The 20,303-nt window shown below is 36.9% G+C and overlaps 1 protein-coding gene across 1 annotated transcript in view; it reads left to right on the forward strand.

The window, feature by feature from the left end:
- Positions 1–20,303, forward strand: part of LOC150078994 (importin-13-like) — a 190,235-nt gene that overhangs the window by 36,183 nt on the left and 133,749 nt on the right. The window contains exons 4-6 of the mRNA XM_090382916.1: positions 2,496–2,744; positions 8,587–8,724; positions 14,883–14,979. Of these exons, the coding sequence (XP_090239042.1) occupies positions 2,496–2,744; positions 8,587–8,724; positions 14,883–14,979 (484 nt within the window). The remainder of the gene's footprint in view (positions 1–2,495; positions 2,745–8,586; positions 8,725–14,882; positions 14,980–20,303) is intronic.

Below are 20,303 nucleotides of genomic sequence, written 5' to 3' on the forward strand. Positions count from 1 at the left end.
AACTGTAAGAACAATTATAAAAAAATAAAGAATTAATTTTAGCAGCGGGAAAGATAGCTGTTCCACTGCAAGCAACTAGGACGGCTATTAGGATTGAAATGGAAAGACTTTAATTTTATAGAAGATAATATTCAGTTAAGTTAAATATTAAAAAAAAAAAAAAGAGAGAGAGAGAGAGAGAGAGAAAGAGATTAGCCAATATGATGATCTGAAGAAAACTCACCTAAAAAAAAAAAAATGTGGAACCATTTAAAACTGGTAAGGGCTAGTAGAATAGATTTAAAATCCAGGGAGAAGCCGCTAGCGCAGATCAAGGAGCCAAAACTTTCAAAAAAGAACATGTTAAAATTATTGAAGAGGGGTATTATGTGTTATACTTCTCAACAAGTTTTTAACATAGATGAAGCAGGACTTTTGTGGAAACGAATGCCTAAAAGAAGTTTCATATTGAAAGAAGAAAAAACATGCCAAGTTTCAAAGGGGCGAAGGATCAGTTGACTTTATTGTTGGGTGGTAACGCTGCGGGCCATTTAAAATTAATACCCCTTTTAGTTTATTTGGAAGAGGGCCAAAGTTCAACTCAAAATCCACACATTTTTCATGATTAAATTCATCCATTAAATTAAATCAATTAAATTCATGATTTTAATTGGAATTTTAAGTTTAATTTTGATACGTAAGTAGTTACCACATATTTATATAAGTATGTAATGCAGAATATTTTATGTGTACAAATATTTGAATATTAAATATTTTGACTGACATTTGTGCATCTTTTCATTATCGTTTATTATTGATTAGGAAATATCCTATGGCACTGACCGCAGCTCACAAATACATATGTTACCTTATGGGAATGTGGTGCTCACTTAGCACGGATTAACTTAGCGCTCTGTTCTTCCGGAACGAATGATCAGCGTTAAGCGGGGGTCACCTGTATTTCAATTTTTATGCCTCGAGCAGGAATGTGCCAAAATGTACCTTTGTCTTGGTATGTGTGTGTATGTATATATATATATATATATATATATTTTACAGCCAGATACTGTATTTTGGTCAACACTGGCATGCTTCACAGGATTGAAAGGAACTTAACATGGCGATTTAGAATGAAGAAACAGCAATTGCTACAGCCCTTTGTTGTGCACATGGAAGGCTGTTTTCAATTCAATATACTGAGGCTTTTCAGTATTGGCTAATATTCTCTTTCTAAACTTTCACTTGTAATAAACCAATTCCATGAACTGATAAAGAATGGCACCATTAATGCAGCCATGGGATGAAAGGCTGGCCTCATCTAACTTCCAGTGGAAATATTATAAAGGTTTTTATTGATAATTTTGAAAATTTAAATTATTTTGAATAATTTAGATTAAATAAGAATTGGACTTGGTCAAATGGATTAGATAAGAAAAACTGAACTGGCTTAAGTACACCAGTGGACATCTGCATGCTCATTACTGTATACAGGTCTGGAGGTCTCATTTTAAGAAGGATGTAGAGCTGTTGGAACGTGTACATATAAGGGCAACAAGATTAGTGAATGGAACGTCTCCAGACACTAATTTTCAAAACTTAAGTTTTGCAAATTACAGTGTCTGGAGACTAGGCACCTGTGAGGTGATCTGATTGAGGTGTATAAAGCCTTGAATTGTTTGAGCATGCTCAGTGCTGATGAGATTCTTCATCTTGCTCAGAATAATCGCCTGAGAGGACATAAATTCAATTTGAGGAAAGAGTTGTAGGATAGATGTGTGGAAGTTTACCTTTAGCCAGCGGGTGGTTGATTGCTGGAAGAAACTTCCATCTGTCATTGTAGAAGTTGATAGCTTAAACAGATTCAAGGCAGAACTTGACAAATATTTGAACCTGGTGGATGGGTGAAATGAGAAGGGTTTTTTTTTTTTTTTTTTTTTTGGCTGATGCTATATAAGCTTGCTTTCTTGCATAATGTGCTTTTGCTAATGCCAATGCTCACACATTTTTTTTTTTTTTTTTTTTTTTTTTTTTTTTTTGCACAATGTGGGGAAACAGCCAATGGTGAAATTCTCATACTGTTAAAGTCTGCCTCCACATTAGGAAGGGATGTAGGGGGCAGGTAGTCAAGGATCCAAACAGCTAATATCATGTAGTTTTAATCAAGAATGCAAAGCCTGTTCACAAAGCTCTCAGAATAGACATCATTTGTACTTTCATTGGAAGCAAAGCTTATATGCTATTATCACCAGTACTTACTCTTGAATTGGGTTTATTATTATTATAACTATCAGGTAAGTAGTGCAATATTTAGCCACTGTTTCTTTAAATTTTTTTTTTTTTTTTTTTTAATGCGTTCCCAGAATTTAGTATCAGTGAATAGCATAGAATCGTGATCTTGAAGGTTTTGCATATCTTTTCTTATTTTAACTATTCTGAGTTAAATAAATATTTCTGAAATGAATTTATGTGTAAATAAAGGTTAACTGAAGTTCATATTTTTATTTAATCAATTACAGCCTTGCCTTACAATAAAATCAACAGTACTTCTTCAGTTGAATATGCTTTCTATGCTGTTTGCTACTCTGGATATACGATGTAAAGAAAGAGAAAAGGAATTAGGACAAGGAGACTCCAAAATGGATCATTTAGCTACAAATGACCAAAATTGTTTTACTCCCCAACCAGTATTCCTTATATTGCAACAAGTGTTACCTGTTCTAGTGACTGTAGGAGCAAGGTGGACATTTGATGAGCAAGTTACAGAGGTAGTAAAGAAATCTTACTGACTAATAAATACACTAGAGTCTGCAGTAATTTTATTGTTTTTACATTTGTAGGTCTTTTATGGTATTGTATGCTGACTCCAAAAATGGTATCTACATATGTTGCAGTAAAACTTATTTAGGGCACATTATGAGTGTCAGGGTATTCAGATAATAAGGGAGTGCAGGCACACCACTGTATGTGGTAACATTAGAATGTCTGGGGGGGGGGGTTCTGGAGCCAGGGCAAAGCACAGGAGGGGGGAGTGGTCTGTGTCAGTCACTAAATGTAGCACGTCCAACAGTACGAGGATTGTATTCTATCAGTTGGTTGGCTTTAGTCAGCAATTGAAGTCCCCAGATTCTAGTAGTTTGCGTGGTTAGCATAGGTCTTTCTCCTCAAATACTTAAGCAGCAAAGACCTGGAAAGCCTTCAGTTTGTGTGGGATGTCTATTAATTGGTATAGTTGTTCCTCATTGTAGGTGGGCATTTCCCTCTTTGGGTTGTTTCTTTGCTCTTGGTAGAGGGCACAGTTGAGGAGAACATGCCTCCAATTTTCTACCTGTCTGCAGTGACAGCGGTCTGTGTCAAGGAGTCCTAGGTGGTGCAGTTTGCTATTTAGTGACTCGTGCCCAGTGAGAATGAAAGAAGACTGCGGTCTGTGTCAAGGAGTCCTAGATGGTGCAGTTTGCTATTTAGTGACTCATGCCCAGTGAGAATGAAAGAAGACTGGAGGGTTGGGGGGGAAACCACTTATTGGTTGCTTTGGCTGTAATGAATGTTACCTGTGGAAGGAAAACTCTGGTTATAGTGCCGACATTATAACAGCATGTTTTTTTTTTTTTTTGTTTTTAACTTCTGTGTTTAGGTTATTGCTGTTGGAATGTGTTTCTTATTTCTGTAGGATAACCCCCCCCTGAAGATAATATGGAGATCCAGTGGTAGAGTGCCAGTCAATACTTGTAATGCAGCTAACCCGATGGGAGGCCAGCAGTATTGATCTTTGGATTGAAGCTTAACTTTTCTTTGGCCTGATGGAACCAAACCCCTGCTTTGTATGAGACAATGGGCAGAAAAACTGCCTTATAATAGATCAGAGTTGGTTATTAGGATTTTTATGGCGCATCAGCATCTAAGGCTATAGTGCGCCAAGTCTAGAGGTATAAGATATAAATATATAAGAAATATGTAAAAATATACAATAAAATAACATATGCCATAAACAGTTATACTGTATTAAATATTAAAGAAATCTAAATAAAACTATATAGATTAATTAGTTGTAAAAACTTGAGTACATCTGACACACTGTCGTCGTCCGATAAAATCTGCCTGAGTGTATAAGGCTCAGACAAATGGGTAAAACATAAAAAAGTACATTCTACTAAAATATGACAAATAGTTAAAAATACGCTACAATATCTACACACAAGATTATCATCAGCCCTCAGCAAATACGAATGCGATAGATCAGGGTGTGCCTTGAGAGCCCCCACTCATTCTTTGATACTATTTATGGATGCAGAGAATTTCTTCGTTTTGTTGTGGACGTGTTGCAGATGCAGGAGGAAGGAAAGCTGATGGTTCATTATTACACTGAGAACTCTCATTTGTTCGGCGATGGGGAGTTGAATTCCATTAATTTTGACCTGAGGGGGCCCTTTCTCAGATCTTATCTGGTTTTAAACACCATGCTGGATTTTGTTCGGCTGATCTTGAGTTTATTCAGTGCGGTCCATGCTATTAGACTAGTGAGGACCATTTGGGCTGCTTGTTCTATCACTGTGTGTGATTTTTCCAGAGACAACGATGGTCAGATCATCAGTGAACACTATAACTTTTGTTTTTTAAAATGTGTAACTCAGCCAGTCTTGGATTGTCGTTGTTGATTGTTATTTGGTTTTTAAGTGTAAAAATTTTAGGAGCATTAGCAATTAAGGCTATATTGCTCCAGGGATATGCGGTGGTCATTCCCTGACCTTTCTGCATCCTCTGTATTTAGTGGTCACAGGCTCGAACCACGGTCTAATCAAGAAGCATATGCTATGCACTGCTGCTCCTGCCCACCTGGCTATGGAGGTGCCTACCCAGTCTTAGAGAACCAGGTTCCAAATCAGGGTCCCCAGCACAGAACCCTGAGGGGGCACCCCCGATGAATGGTCATTTGGACTCGGAGGTGTTTAGATCTAATTACAATAGATCCATTTGTGAAGTACAGTAAACCCTCATTAATCTGGACCCTGGTAATCCATACATTGCTTAATCTGGACATCTCTAAAAAAATTTAAAGTTTAAAATTCAAACGACAATCGGGCTCAAAGGTCATATGTATTATGTTCGAGGTCATTGGACCGTGATGACTCACACTGCACAAACAACCTGGTTCTCGACTGCAGTTCAGATAGTTTTGTTGTTTGCTCCACAGTTATGTGCTTTTGCCATTTGTGCTATGCAGTTATTCCTACTGATAAAGCACTAGATGATGCTGTGCACAAATGGTTTTCCCAACTTCGTGTGTCTGGTTTGGCTGTGCGAGGAATAGAAATTCATGCAGCGGCAGAGAGACTGGCTAAACAGTTAGAAATTGAACAATTTAAAGCGAGCTCAGGTTGGCTTTTTAGATTTAGAAGACGGCATAACATTTCAAACAAGGAAATGTGTGGGGAAATTCTTAGTGCTGATTTTGAAGCTGTTGAGCCTTTCAGGAAACAACTGAATGATTTTATTCAAAAGGAGGGTTATCAATTGAACCAGGTGTACAACTTTGATGAGACAGGACTGTTTTGGAGAGCTCTGCCTGAAAACACACAAGCGTCAAAGACTGAGAAAACCACGCCTGGAAGAAAAATAAGCAAGGAACGTGTTTCAGCATTTCTGTGTGCAAATGCTGATGGAAGCCATATGTTAAATGCTGTCATCGTTCGGAAAAGCAAAAAACCACGTGCCCTAAAAAACATTGTAGTGATGGACGATCTACTGGTACACTACTACAATTCCCGTAATGCATGGTTTACCACGGAAATAATAATGGATTGGTTCCACAAGAAAGCTGTGCCAGAAATCAGAAGACATCAAATCAAAGATTTAAAAATCCCAGGAGACGAAGTAAAGGCCTTGGTTTTGCTAGATAATGCACCAACCCACTCTGACGTTGACAAGCTCATCAGTCAAGATAAGAAGATTAAGTGCATGTTCCTGCCACCAAACATAACATCTATTTTCCAGCCTATGGACCAAGGGGTGATCTATACAGCAAAGCGGCTCTACAGAAAGAAGTTTTTGAGTGAAGTCCTAGAAGTTGAGGAGCCAGTAGTTGGCGAAGAAGACAGAAGAGGACAACAGACATTGAAAAATTTAAAGTCGTACAATGCAAGATCTATGATTTACAACTTTGCTGATGCTGCAAAAGAAATCAATTCAAAAACTTGGGCGAATTCATGGAAAAAACTTCTCTTAGACAAAGAGGCTAATCCAGAAACAGATGGATGTGAGATAGAAGACTTTCATGAGACTCTACAACAAGGATATTGAAATTGGCATTAAACTTTAACTGATGCTTAAATTGTTATGTACTAACACTTTCTTTAACATTTTACATAACAATAAACAACATTCACTATGTGATAAAGGATTGTTCAAAATTAAATAAAGTGCACTTTTTGAAAGGACTACTCTCACTGGAATTCTAAAATAATCCAGTTATAGAAGAGAAATTGTTGAAGCTAAATGTACAAAAGGCACCTGGGATGGATTGATGGATCTATCTAATTATATTAAGGAGGAAGCAAAAGATGTAAACAAACCTTAAGCCATAATTTTTAGTACTGCCTACAGGTCTGGAAGCTTCATTTTAGGAAGGATGTGGAATTCTGAAAACAGTGCTGTTATTAGGAAAGGCTTCATTTCTGCATACTGCAGCCCAGGAGACTAGGCACCTTTGATGTGATCTGATTGTTTAAGGCTTTGAATGGATTGAGCAAGCTCGATGCTGATGGGATTCTTCTTCTTGCTCAAGCTATCTGCATAAATTCAAATTGAGGAAGGATGGTTACAGAATAGATATGCAGAAGTTTGCCTTTAGCCAATGGGTGATTGTTTTCTGGAACAAAGAACAAACTTCCATCTGATGTTTTGGAAGTGAATAGCTTGGATAAATTCACAGAAGAACTAGGCAAACTGCTGGAGGGGATGGACAGGTGAAAGGGTAACTGTTTTTTTTTTTTTTTTTTTTTCTTTTTTTTTCCGGCTGATCCGGTGTAAAACTTGCTTTCTTACATCATTTGCCACTACTATTACTAATGCCAAACCCTCTCACAGCATTATAAACCTCTATAAGGTCCCCTCTGAAGTATCCACATTATCAGTCTTTCCTCATACGGTTGCCTTTTTTTTTTTTTTTTTTTTTTTTGCCAATCTCACTATGAATTGCATGTCAAGAAGCTCAGTTTCTTTTTTCAGATTTAAGCCTCCACACTTGGCCATGGTATTCCAAATGCAGTCTTATAATTGCCTAATACGGTGGAATTATGAGCTCCCTATCGCTACAGGATAATGTTCAATAAATCATTGATATGGTCATGGGCTTTCCTGGCCACCTGTTTATACTGCTTGGAAAACTTTATCTGACTGGTATCATAACTCCTTGACCCTTTCTTCCTCTACTGTTTTTAATTCAGCCCCACCAATTGTATAATTTATTTTTGGGTTGCTATTCTCAAAATGTAAGACTTTGATTTTTGCTCCATCAAAGCCTAGCTGCCACTTTTCTGACCATTCCTGAAGCCTGTTCAAGTCATCCTGAAGGAGCAGTGCTTGGCCCTGATCTAACAGCTCTACCAATCTTTAAGTTATCTGCAAATTTTGTCATCATGCCTTCTTTCCCTTCAGTAATGTTGTTTATTAAAATCAGGAACAACTGAGGCTCAAAAACCAATCCTTGGGGCCCCCACCTTCTGACATTACACCAATTTGAAGAATATCCATTAATCACAACCTTTTGCCATGGAGCCACCCAGCAATCTATCTTAGAATCTTTCCAGTAATCCCAACGTGTTCCAGCTTACACAGTAACCTCTCACCAAGTCAAATACTTTGCTTAAATCCAAATAAACTGTATCAAAATTGATAGTTTATTACTGGATGTAGTAACCCTACATCCAGTTAAAGAATAACTATGTGCATCCCTCCAATCAATAGCATTCTCGGTCTTTGTGATATTGAAGGATCTTCTGGAATCATATGTGAATATGACACATGCATTTCCTGTTTATTATGTTTCATGTGCTCCTGTCCTGACAGGCTGGTGTCCAGTAGCATACACTTGTTGATATGTGCAGGTTTTTCGATTTGCATTTTGCTCGTCAGCACAAATTAAAGGTAGTTTTAATTTAAATATTTGTTTTTAATATAAAAAAATTAATTTTTTACACTTGTGTTCAGAGAAAATGGTAACTAAAGGTGACATTAAAAAGGTAAACAGTTTTGAATTATTTTTTGCTGATATTTCAAATGTGTGCGTGGGATCGAAATGACCCCATATGCATAGAGGAAGAACAGTCCTTTTCACAGCTGCTGATAGGTTAAAGTTGTTGGAGTTTTTACTGTATATAGTCAGTAATTTTGTCAAGATACGTATGTTTCGTTTTATTTTTAGCTCCTCACAGCAAAACAAATCAAACAAACCTTATATAATATATTTGCTGTCATTTCATTATATTTCCATTATAATATATAATGAGAAGACAGCAGCTACATAATAAACATAATAAATCTGTTTAAAATGAATTTCTTAAAATTTATTATATCCTTAATTGATTTTAATTTATTCACAATTTTCTTGATTAGGTTCTTGCTGAAGGATTGAAAAGAGCAATATCAACATTACTTGATGATTGTTCATCACTTGTACCTGATATTTTGCAATTAATGCTCCACTTGTATCAGCAATGCCCACATATTTCTGTTTTAGATGTTGTTAAACAGGTACGAATTCAGTTTTTCTGTCCTTGTAATGATTTAATTTATTATATTGTGATTTCAACTCTAATAGGGATTGTCTCCATTTTTTATAGCACAAGTGGAAAAATAAATGCAAAATCTAATGAAAGGCATTTATCACTCAAATTATATGCTGCCGCCATGACTTTCCTTACATTGCACTAACAGTAAATATTTCTGTAGAGAGAGAGAATCTGATAGAACTGCTGCTTATTAGTAATACAATGTAGAGCAACTCTTAGCAGTAACATTACAGTCTAAGAGATTGGTAGCTTTCATTATACAGTGGAATCTCATTAATACAAATTCAGTTTATACAGAATGCTCCTCTGCATGATAAACATACCATTCACCTGCTAAAGGATAGGATTTTCTACATAAACATTTGTTTGTTAGAAATAAATTGTTATTTTGTGTTAATATAAAGATTAGTACAATCCTAATTAAAGTTTAAATTATTCCAAGACACTTATACAGATAAAATGCATAAATGGTTGAAGGAATAAATTCCTCACTTATCCTTTCAACTTCTGATTTCTGGAATAACAGTCCTTCACATATTTTCTGAAAATTACAAACTATTGAAATTCTTAGTGTAATGTCAATAAGTGTCTTCTGCCTTTTCAATCTTCAACCCACACAGTATTAAAAACTACTGGTTCTAAAACCTTATTTGTTTGGTGTATTTGTAAAATAAAATAAATTAATAAAGAATTGCTGTTCTTTTATGCTGCAGTGCAGATGACAGAACTCAACTGTCAGGATACTTTCCAAGCCAAGTAGCTTAAAAGTAATTAACCAGCTTCCATGACTGTACTTGTTAACAGGAGAGATTGTTTCTACAGGGATGGGATACACTTAAATAGAAAGGGTGCAAGAATATTTGCTGATGCTATCGAGGCAGTGTTAGGTGGGTCGGAAAACTGCTAGCTTGGGGGGAGACAAAGACGAATAGATTAACAGCAGCCACTGGCAGAGGTGAAAGAGATTCTTGTACTGCTTCTATTGGAATGAGCAGAAACCTGAAAAACAAGATGCAGGATATTTCAGAGACTGCTGGGAGTCATTGCGGTACAAGTAAACACATGGGTTGTATTAGGGTAGCTAAGAATAGAAACAGGTGCATGTATACTTGCGTGTACACTAATGCTACGAGTTTAGTAAATAAATTTGATGAATTTGAGGTATTGCTCAAAACATCAAAGGCAGATATTGTTGGGATATCAGAGACGTGGTGTCACACAGATATAAGGAATGCAGAACTGGAATTTGGGGAGTACAACGTCTACAGAAAGGATAGACCGGATAGGAAAGGAGGAGGGGTTATGCTATTAGTTAAGAAATACATAAAATCCAAGGAAGTGAAGCCAGTGGATGTCGCTGGACAGTGCAGTGTCGAGTCAGTTTGGTGTGACATAGACATTGGGAGATCAAAATTGAGAGTAGGAGTGTGCTATAGGCCTAATGACTTTGATGAGTATAATAAGAAACTGTACAGGGAAATAGAGTGGGCCAGTAAATCAGAGAGCCTTATAATGGGAGATATTGACTGGAATTTAGGGGCTGGTCACTCACACACTAGCAAGGCTTTTGTGGATTTATTGGATGATTGTTTTCTACATCAGCGTGTTCGGGAGGCAACTAGAGGGAGGAATACTCCTGATTTGATTATTAGCAGTGATACTTCATGCATTAAGAATCTGCAGATAAATGAACCACTAGGTGGCAGTGATCACAGTGTGCTGAAGTGGGATTTACTCAAAGAGGTAACTACCATTAGGGTAAATGGAAGGGTTATTGCTTTCGTAAAGGCGACTATGATGGACTGAGACAGTATTTAAATTCTATACAGTGGGACCAACTGGTAATGTTACCAACAGCAAGTGCAAAATGGGAAGCATTCAAAGAACCCCAGGGGCTCACATCTTGTGAGTATGGGCGTGGCACACCCAGGGTCCTGAGCTGTATATCATCATTCTTCTCTTTCTTGGGGATTTCCCTCTATTTCTGACTCTCTCTCTCTCTATTTCTGATTCTCTCTCTCTCTCTCTCTCTCTCTCTCCTGCAATGATCCTGCAATGATCCTGCAATGCCTCTTAAAGAGGCATTGCAGGATCATCTAGACAAGACTTCAGTTATAGCTCAGAGACAGCATGGGTTTGTTAAGGGGAAGTCTTCTCTGACTAATTTGATTGTATACTATGATGTAGTCACAAAGGAACTGGACGAAAAGAATAACTTTGATATCATATATTTGGATCTTAGAAAAGCCTTTGATACTGCTGCACAAATTGGAGCAGTGTGGCATTGGAGGCAAATTGCTGCTACGGATAAAGGGATGGTTGAGTGGGAGAAGACAGAGTGGTAATCAATGGACACTGCTCTTTGTGGACTAATGTTATTAGTGGAGTCCCTCAGGGTTCAGTGTTGGGTCCATTGTTATTTTCTGTATTTATAAATGATATTGATGATGGTATATCAGACTTAATTTACAATTTTTCAGACGATACGAAGGTTGGTAGGGTTTTTAATGACACTAATGACAGTGCACTGCTGCAACAGGATCTAGAAAAGTTGAGCAGATGGGCTGAGAGGTGGCAAATGAAGTTTAACATTGACAAATGTAAAGTACTACATATGGGAAGCAGTAATCCCAGAGTAACGTATCAACTCTGTGGTACCACACTGACAGTGGTAGAGAATGAAAAGGAACTGGGGATAATTGTGCAAGCAGATATGAAGTTTTTTTAGCAGTGCAGACGGTGTGCAAGAGTAGCTCATGATATACACAGTAATTTTTCTAGCAGGGATAAGGAGGTGATTATCCCCTTGTATAAGGCAATGGTCAGGCCACACCTTGAGTAATGTATACAGGTCTGGAGGCCTCATTTTAAGAAGGATGTAGAGCTGTTGAAACAAGTACAGAGAAAGGCAGCAAAATTAGTGAATGGAACAAAGGGTTGCTCTTACAAAGAAAGGTTTTAAGTTTTGTAAATCAGTGTCTGGAGACTAGGCACCTGCTAGGTGATCTTATTGAGGTGTATAAAGCCTAGAATGGTTTGAGCATGCTCAATGCAAATGGGATTCTTCCTCTTGCTCAGAATAATTGCCTGAGAGGTCATAAATTCAAATTGAGGAAAGACGGTTGTAGGATAGATGTGCAGAAGTTTGCCTTTAGCCAGCGGGTGGTTGATTGGTGGAACAAACTTCCATCTGTCGTTGTAGAAGTTGGTAGCTTAAATAGATTCAAGGCAGAACTTGACAAACATTTGGAGCGAGTGGATGTATGAAATAAGGGTGTGTTTGTTTTTTTTGGCTGATGCTATATAAGCTTGCCTCATGTGCCTTTGCTAATGTGAATTATTAGGTATTGTAATAATAGCTGAAATAATTATTATTATTAAAAAGTTTAAATTTATTCATGTTGTTCCATGGTTAGGTATAATATATGTAAGTACAATTGACTGCTTAATAAAACACTTATAAGATGTGAGACAAATTTTTGGATCTGGTCTGCCTACTACTCTGAATATATCTGTCCCTCGCTTAAAAAAAGTTGACGGACTGTGTTCTACAGTGAGAACGATATGACAGTTCTGAAAAGTACAGTAATGCCAATATAATTAAGCATGAATTTTTGAATTGAAAAAAAAAAAAAAATAATAATAATTCAGATAAAGAATTTCTTAAAATTTATGCTCCCAAATTGATGTGTATTTAGTTGTGAGTATTCAGCTAGTACCATTTATTTACAAGGATTTTGACTAGTCTAACACCATTATTATTTTAATAATTTTAAAATAATAATGGTATTAGTCCAACCATGAAATTATAACATTGTAAAAAAAACATTTCTTTTTTTATGTGAATCAGAATCCATTTAATGTGCTGTTTTGTTATTGTGCTCAGACCTGGCTTGCAATTCCTGCTGTGCATTATATCCTATGGATGCAACAAGCAGTTAGCTAGTCTAGGGAGCTCATATTTCATTTCACAGTGCAATTTATGAAATAATAATTAAAAAAAAAAAACTTCTTGATTAGATAGCATATTTTTTTTCATTATTTCATAGGAAAAACTACATGATGGTAAAACTAATGTATTTATTTTAAAATTTAAATAACATTACAGACCAACTAAACAAAATACAGTGCATTCCGGTTATTTGGCCACCGGTTAATCGGGGCAGCCATTTATTTGGGGCAAATGTTAAAAAACAGAAACCAATCAACAAAATAGCTGGAGTTTACTTCGCTTAATTGGGACAAAATGCCGTTTAATCGGGGCAGGAGACCTCAGTATTGGAGATTACCCTGCGATTGTCTCCGACAGTACCACGTAGTTCGGTCGAATTTCTGGAGGTCACAACCATAAAACAATAAAAACAATTAGCAGTCACCTGTTTATTGGGCTTTTCTGTTAGTGCAATCTATCATAAACGGATAGTAAACTCGATCTTATTGAATTTGCGATAATACCGACAGCTGGAATTCTGTGTGTTATTATGGTGAAATGTGTTTATACTTCCATGGAATCTTCAAACATATAAAAAAAATAATTTTCAGAATCTTCTCTTCATTTCTATTTTTAAAGCTTTGTAACTCGGTACTCCGTTCTCACTTGCGGCGCATATTGTGTTACTTGCAATTTGTGTGTGCCGTGTTTTTTGTTATTGATTGCTTATCTTTTTACTGTTTTAAATTTTAACCCCCACCCACAAATGTCAGTGAACAGAAATGTCAACTAGTTTAGTTAGTATTTACATATTACAGTGCGTATTAATTATTCCGATTTTCACGTACATTCTTCCGAATTTCACGTATCATTTAATTTTTTAATTGGTAAGGTAATAAAGAGTAAATTTGTGCTTAATGTCCTATTTTCGCTAATTAAAATAAATAAATTTTCTGTTTATACTCCTGGACGACCAAACGGTCAGAGGAGTTCACAAGATAGACAGAATACAAGAAACAGCACCGTATTCGCTGTTTAATTGAATTAAAATTCAATTCACGAACGTGATCACAATGACCGGCGCTTACTACACATCATATAGTGAACGGTACTTTGCTATGGTGTGTTCGTCGTAACGTGATTTGATTGTACAGTGAACCAATTGTAAAAAAAAAAGGGGGGTACAATGTATTTTTAACTATTTACGTGAAACTTCGGATAATTGGGGCAGCCGCTTAATCGGGCCAAAATGCACTAGCCCCGATGTGTCCCAAATAACCGGAATCGACTGTACTGATTTTGAGGTGTTTCTTTTACATGTGTGTTCATAACCATAAAGGTGTCTATCACAAAAGAAAAAAAGAAAAAAAAAAAAAAAAAGATTTTTCCATTTTTGTCAAGTTAGTTGGGTTAGGAACCATAACTTGTACAAGAAAAAAAAAAAAAAAAAAAATTAGTGGCCCTCCCACGAGTATCAATCAGAAATAAACAGAACCATGCAAAATGAGCGCACAATATCTACTAAAAAGTTAAATAATCTGACAAAACTAAACATGGATTATGTAGGCCATAGCAGATGCAAGCCCTCTTAAAATCATTCAGCTCAGCTCTGCATGCCATGATGAGAACAGCTAACTTAGATGGCTCATGCATTTTCCTTATAAAACCTCTAACATTATAGTAGTTTTGCCACTTTTGATTAATTTTGTTACTCATCTGGAGAGGTCTGGATTCACATTCCATCAATAAGAAGAGGAATTCGGAATGGTCTCGTCATTTGGGGCTGTACCCAGCCAATCTCAAGCAGAGGAAGTAGCCCAATCCCCCCTGTAAGTTATTCCAGGTTTTTCAGTCTATGAACATACACATGTACAGACATAATGCACTATGCAGCAATATGGTCTGTCACTAATGCCCCTTAAAACCAACAACAAGTGGGATTCACTTGTTTTTCCAGGAAGGTCCAACAGACTTTGAAAACAAAAGTGTATATACTTTTGTTGGAGTATAGTGTGCAAATCACACATTTCAGTTGAATATGTGTGGGATTTGCAGATCCATTTTGCATTAAAATTACATTTTCCAAATATTTCTTCCTGAAACTTTTCATTTTAAAAATAAACTTGATTTCTGTTTATAAATTGCATTTTAAAATATAACTGCTTCTAAAATAATGTTTAATTTTTCAGATTTTGCTTCTTTTTGCCAATAATGAAAACCACAAAGAATATCTGTTAACATTCTTTGCTCAGATTTGTAGCCATACCCTTAACCTTTGCCAAAAAGGTAAGTACGTGGCAGAAATAACCATTATTTATATATATATATATATATATATCTCTATACATTAAAAAAGTTTTCCTCCTAGTGATATTTATTCGAACCGATGGGGAAGAGAGCAAAGCGTTTACGTCACTACAAATGCAATTAATTATTGACAACTGCCTCCATAACGTTCACCAACCTCGTACACATTCTTCGCTGCCTAAAATTTGATGTTCCATTGTAACGTTTTTTGTATATTAATGAATATTGCATATTTTTAAATATTTATATAGTTTGTAAATACTTTAGTTAAATATTTTGGTCCTGCTCTTTTGGATGCAACAATATTCCTCATGCATTGTGGGAATCCAAAGCAAAAGGCCTTATCCTAAGTTAGCTATGTGAACGCAGGTAAATAATTACTAGTGATATTTATTCGACTCTGAAAATGCTCCACACTACACAGGTAAATAATTACATAGGTCATTTCCTGTTTATATATCGATCACAGTGACATAGCGTTTTTTGGTCTGGTGGCACCAGGGGTTCCACCCCCCCCCCAACTCCGCGTTTTTACTCTGCAGAATGCCAGGGTGTGGGTTGTTTGTGTTGTTCCTCTGGTCACAGCCTGGGGGAGGCTGTGGAGAGCCACTAACAACTCCAGTTTCCATCATTGCCACGGAGGAGGCAGGCCAGGACACATAAGGAGAGAAGAAAGCTCTGGCGGAGTGAACCCTACGGTAGCCTAGGCATCCAAGGAGTACCAAAAAAAAAAAAAAAATTTATTGGAAAGGAGATAATGGGAAGATAGGATGGGGAGAGGGTGGGATAAAAGGAAAGGGGTCATACCAGACATAGTAAAGTCTGGTGGGCCCTGATTTAAAAGGAGGACTGTAAGGGAACTGCTGGTACAGGAAGCCCATCCTGGTGCAGAGGGTGGGAGTTGAAATTGGGTGGTGGGGTGAGCCACCAGGCAAAAGGAGGTAGGGGCCACACAGGGTGGGGTTAGGGCATAGGAATCTCTTTTCGTATGTTCTTTTATTCCTATCATATGGTGTATCCTGCTTTTTTTGCAGTTCTGTTCCAACTGGCCTGGGGGTTACCCTAATGGCCAGTGTCCGCATCCCATACCATACCATACCATGCCAGCTAGGAAAAGCTACAGCATGATGTGTCAGCTTGGATAATCAAGAGTCCCCTGAGGGCCTGCATTGCCATCAGTCTGTCCGGTGAAGAGGCCAAGATAGAACATGCAATTAATAACTTTCATTCACACAATTTTACTTTTTATAGTTTTTTTTCTTATACTTTATATTTTCTTTTATATATTAGATTAGATATCGATCAGTGTGTTTCAACAGGCGTGTCTTTTACGTAGAAAAGATTTGACTTACTCCGTCATACCTCTACATATTACATAGAAAAGCATGCATAGAGGTTGGTGAGCAGGGGGCAGAACCCCTAGTATATATTTTAAAAAAACCTCATTTTTAAAATGGAATATTGACTATGTCACAAGAGCATTGTAATTTCTACATTGCTCATTAAATTTTTTGTAATTTTGAATTCATTTATATTAGCCACAGTAAACTGGTTCACAATCTCAATTAAGATTTTTTCAAGAAAATCTTATATATTATTTTATTTATTTTTAATTTTTTTAGCATTATTAGCATTAGTAGAGGCATTTTATGCAAGAAAGCAAACTTATGCAGCATCAGCCAAAAATAAAAAAATAAAATAAAATAAACTTCCACTTCACCCCTCTGTTCGTTCGAAATACCTGTCCAGCTGAGCCTTAAACTTATTTAGGCTATCAACTTCCACGACAAGGGATGGAAGTCTATTCCAGCAACCAACCACCCGCTGGCTAAAGGCAAATTTCCTCACATCTATCCTACATCTGTCTTTTCTCAATTTGAATTTATGCCCTCTCAGGTGATTATTCTGAGCAAGAGGAAGAATCCCATCAGCATTGAGCATGCTCAAACCATTCAAGGCTTTATACACCTCTATCAGATCACCTCGCTGGTGCCTAGTCTCCAGACACTGCAATTTTCAAAACGTAAGCCTTTCTTCGTAAGAGCACCCCTTTGTTCCATTCACTAATCTTGTTGCCCTTCTCTGTACTCGTTCCAGCATCTCTACATCCTTCTTGAAATGAGGCCTGCAGACCTGTATACAGTACTCTAGGTGCGGTCTGACAATTGCCTTATACAAGGGAATAATCACCTCCTTATCCCTGCTAGAAAAATTCCTATATATCATCGACAATACACCATGAGCTACTCTTGCAGCCCATCTGCACTGCTCAAAAAACTTCATATCTGCCTGCACAACCACCCCCATGTCACTTTCATTCTCTACCACTGTCAGTGTAGTACCACAGAGTTGATACATTGCTCTCCGGTTGCTGTTTCCCATATGTAGTACTTTACATTTGTCAATGTTAAACTTCATTTGCCACCTCTCAGCCCATCTACTCAACCTTTCCAGATCCTGTTGCAGTAGCATAGTGTTTAATAGTGTATTAAATAGTAGCATAGTGTATTAAATAGTTTCAATTAAATAATTAGACAATGCAATATAATACTTTCCTTTCAAGTCCACCACTTCTCTCACTTCACAAATACTGTCTTTATTTGGTACACAAAAATGTAGTATAATGACAAACCGTTAATTCATTTGTATGCAGATTACACAAATTCGCATGTAATATACAATAGTAAAATAAAATTACCTTCAAGATAAACTTTACATCATACAAAAATAGTAATAAAATATAGGTACCTATATTTTATTACTATTTGACAAACTAACTACTCTTGGATAGAGGTTGGTTAATATTAATAATAACAAATTTATTTTATAAAATTTATTGGACGGTGTTGAAGTCACATATTCTATATCATCAAAATTTTGAAGCAAGTCTGAAAATAAACTGGCTGTCCAAAAAATGTCTGAAAAAATAGTTTTTCCACCACCTGGTGACTGACCCGATTATGTGTTCCTACTTTGCTTTTAATTTTAATTCTATTTAAAGAGTTCTATCTCTGTTTTGAGATATGTTGTGACTATCAATGATTACTTAAATTTATCCTTGCCCACCTACCCAGATCACTTGCAACACTGAATCTGAAGATTCAAATAAATTAGTTAGCATTAGCATTAGTTGAGGCATATGATGCAAGAAAGCAAGCTTATACAACATTAGCTGAAGAAAAAGAAAAAAACCTTCCCATTTCACCCATCCAGTCACTCCAAATGTTTGTCTAGTTCAGCCTTAAATTTATTTAAGCTATCAACTTCCACAACAACAGATGGAAGTCTGTTCCAGCAATCAACTACCCTTTGGCTAAAGGCAAAGGGTGCTACGTGGTTGTTTTCCATTAAGGTTATTATTATATTAATACCACTCTTATACCACTTAAAATTAATAATATAGTTTATTAGGCTGTTTGCCTACATTACTATACATTGAAGTGACATACCGGCAAGTACTCAAAATGTCACTTCAGTGTACAGTAATGTAGATGAGCAGCCTAATAAACTATATTATTAATTCCATGTGGTATAAGAGTGGTATTAATTAGCATTAGTAGAGGCATTTGATGCAAGAAAGCAAGCTTATGCAGCATCAGCCCAAAAATAAAAAATAACCACTTCCACTTCACCCCTCTGTTTGTTCGAAATACCTGTCCAGCTGAGCTTTAAACTTATTTACGCTATCAACTTCCACGACAAGGGATGGAAGTCTATTCCACCAACCAACCACCCACTGGCTAAAGGCAAATTTCCTCACGTCTATCCTACATCTGTCTTTTCTCAATTTGAATTTATGCCCTCTTAGGTGATTATTCTGAGCAAGAGGAAGAATCCCATCAGCATTGAGCATACTCAAACCATTCAAGGCTTTATACACTTCTATCAGATCACCTTGCCGGTGCCTGGTCTCCAGACACTGTAATTGGCACAACTTAAGCCTTTCTTCTTAAGAGCACCCCTTTGTTCCATTCATTAATCTTGTTGCCCTTCTCTGTACTCGTTCCAGCATCTCTACATCCTTCTTGAAATGAGGCCTCCAGACCTGTATACAGTACTCTAGGTGTGGTCTAATATAATAATAGCCTTAATTTTTAATTTGTTTTCATATGTCAATTTGTAACTTAGTAACTAATGGTGGACTTTGGTGTATGCTTATCAGACCACCAACTATACCAACCAGCCTATTTGCACTGATGACAACCAACTAATTTCCCATGATGGCCTCAGTAATATGCAATTCACTGACTCGGCCAGGACTCCCCCCCCCCCAGTCCATCCTGTAACCACCGAGTACATCCGATCTCCACTACTTCCACAAAGCTGCCCCATAGCATTACAATCCAGGGCATTCCTACTACAAATATAATGCAGATCTGCAGAAATCAACAGAAGATAATTGTCTCATCTTGCAGAAGAAGTATCCAGACAGCACCAAGAATCAGGATGCGATAACATATATATTATTGCATATATTAATGCTAATGCTAACTACCAAACATTTGATTTGATTATAATCTCATGATTATAACCATAACTAGAAAAGGGATATATCAGAATGCACAGTGCATCAAGCCCTAACAAAGATGGGAATGGCAGCAGATGACCTCATGGAGTTCTACTCTTTTCACCAAAAAACAAACTATGAGAACTGCAGGCACAAGAGCACTGACATTGGGCATGTGAAAAAAAAAATTGTTAAATTTTATGATTCCTAGTTACTACTGTTCCATGCTGATAGAAGGACCATGGTACAAAAACAGCAGCAGCATGAATCAATGGCTCCATAATGCCAGGTGGTATCAATAATGCAGGCCAATGACAAAATGTGATGATGTAGGGAGGGATAGTGTGGCATGTTAGTTCCCTGATACCAGTGGATCAACAGTGATCAAGTTCAGGAATAGTTACAGAGGCACAACGGTAACTTTACCATATCCCTCGGGGCTCACATCTGGTGAGTATGGGCTTGGCACACCCAGGGTCCTGAGCTGGATATCATCATTCTTCTCTTTCTTGGTGATTCCCTTCTCTCTCTCTCTCTCTCTCTCTCTCAGGGTAACTCGGGAATTTTTTTTTTTTGCCTGGTGCAGCATAAGCCTCAGGCTTCCTTGCACCATATAGCTAATAATAATAATAATATAGAAGAAAAAATTATGACAATCTACAGGTTCTTCTTTCAGAATGGCAGGTCAGTCCAAAGTAAATTGCACACAAGTGACCGAACAGCATCCATTCTCAAACACACTTGAGGTGTGTGTGTGTGTGTATATATATATATATATATATATATGGGTTTGTTA

The sequence above is a fragment of the Mastigoproctus giganteus genome, chromosome 10 (assembly GCF_048544385.1).
Source record: "Mastigoproctus giganteus isolate SK-2022 chromosome 10, ASM4854438v1, whole genome shotgun sequence".
Lineage (NCBI taxonomy): Eukaryota > Metazoa > Arthropoda > Arachnida > Uropygi > Thelyphonidae > Mastigoproctus > Mastigoproctus giganteus.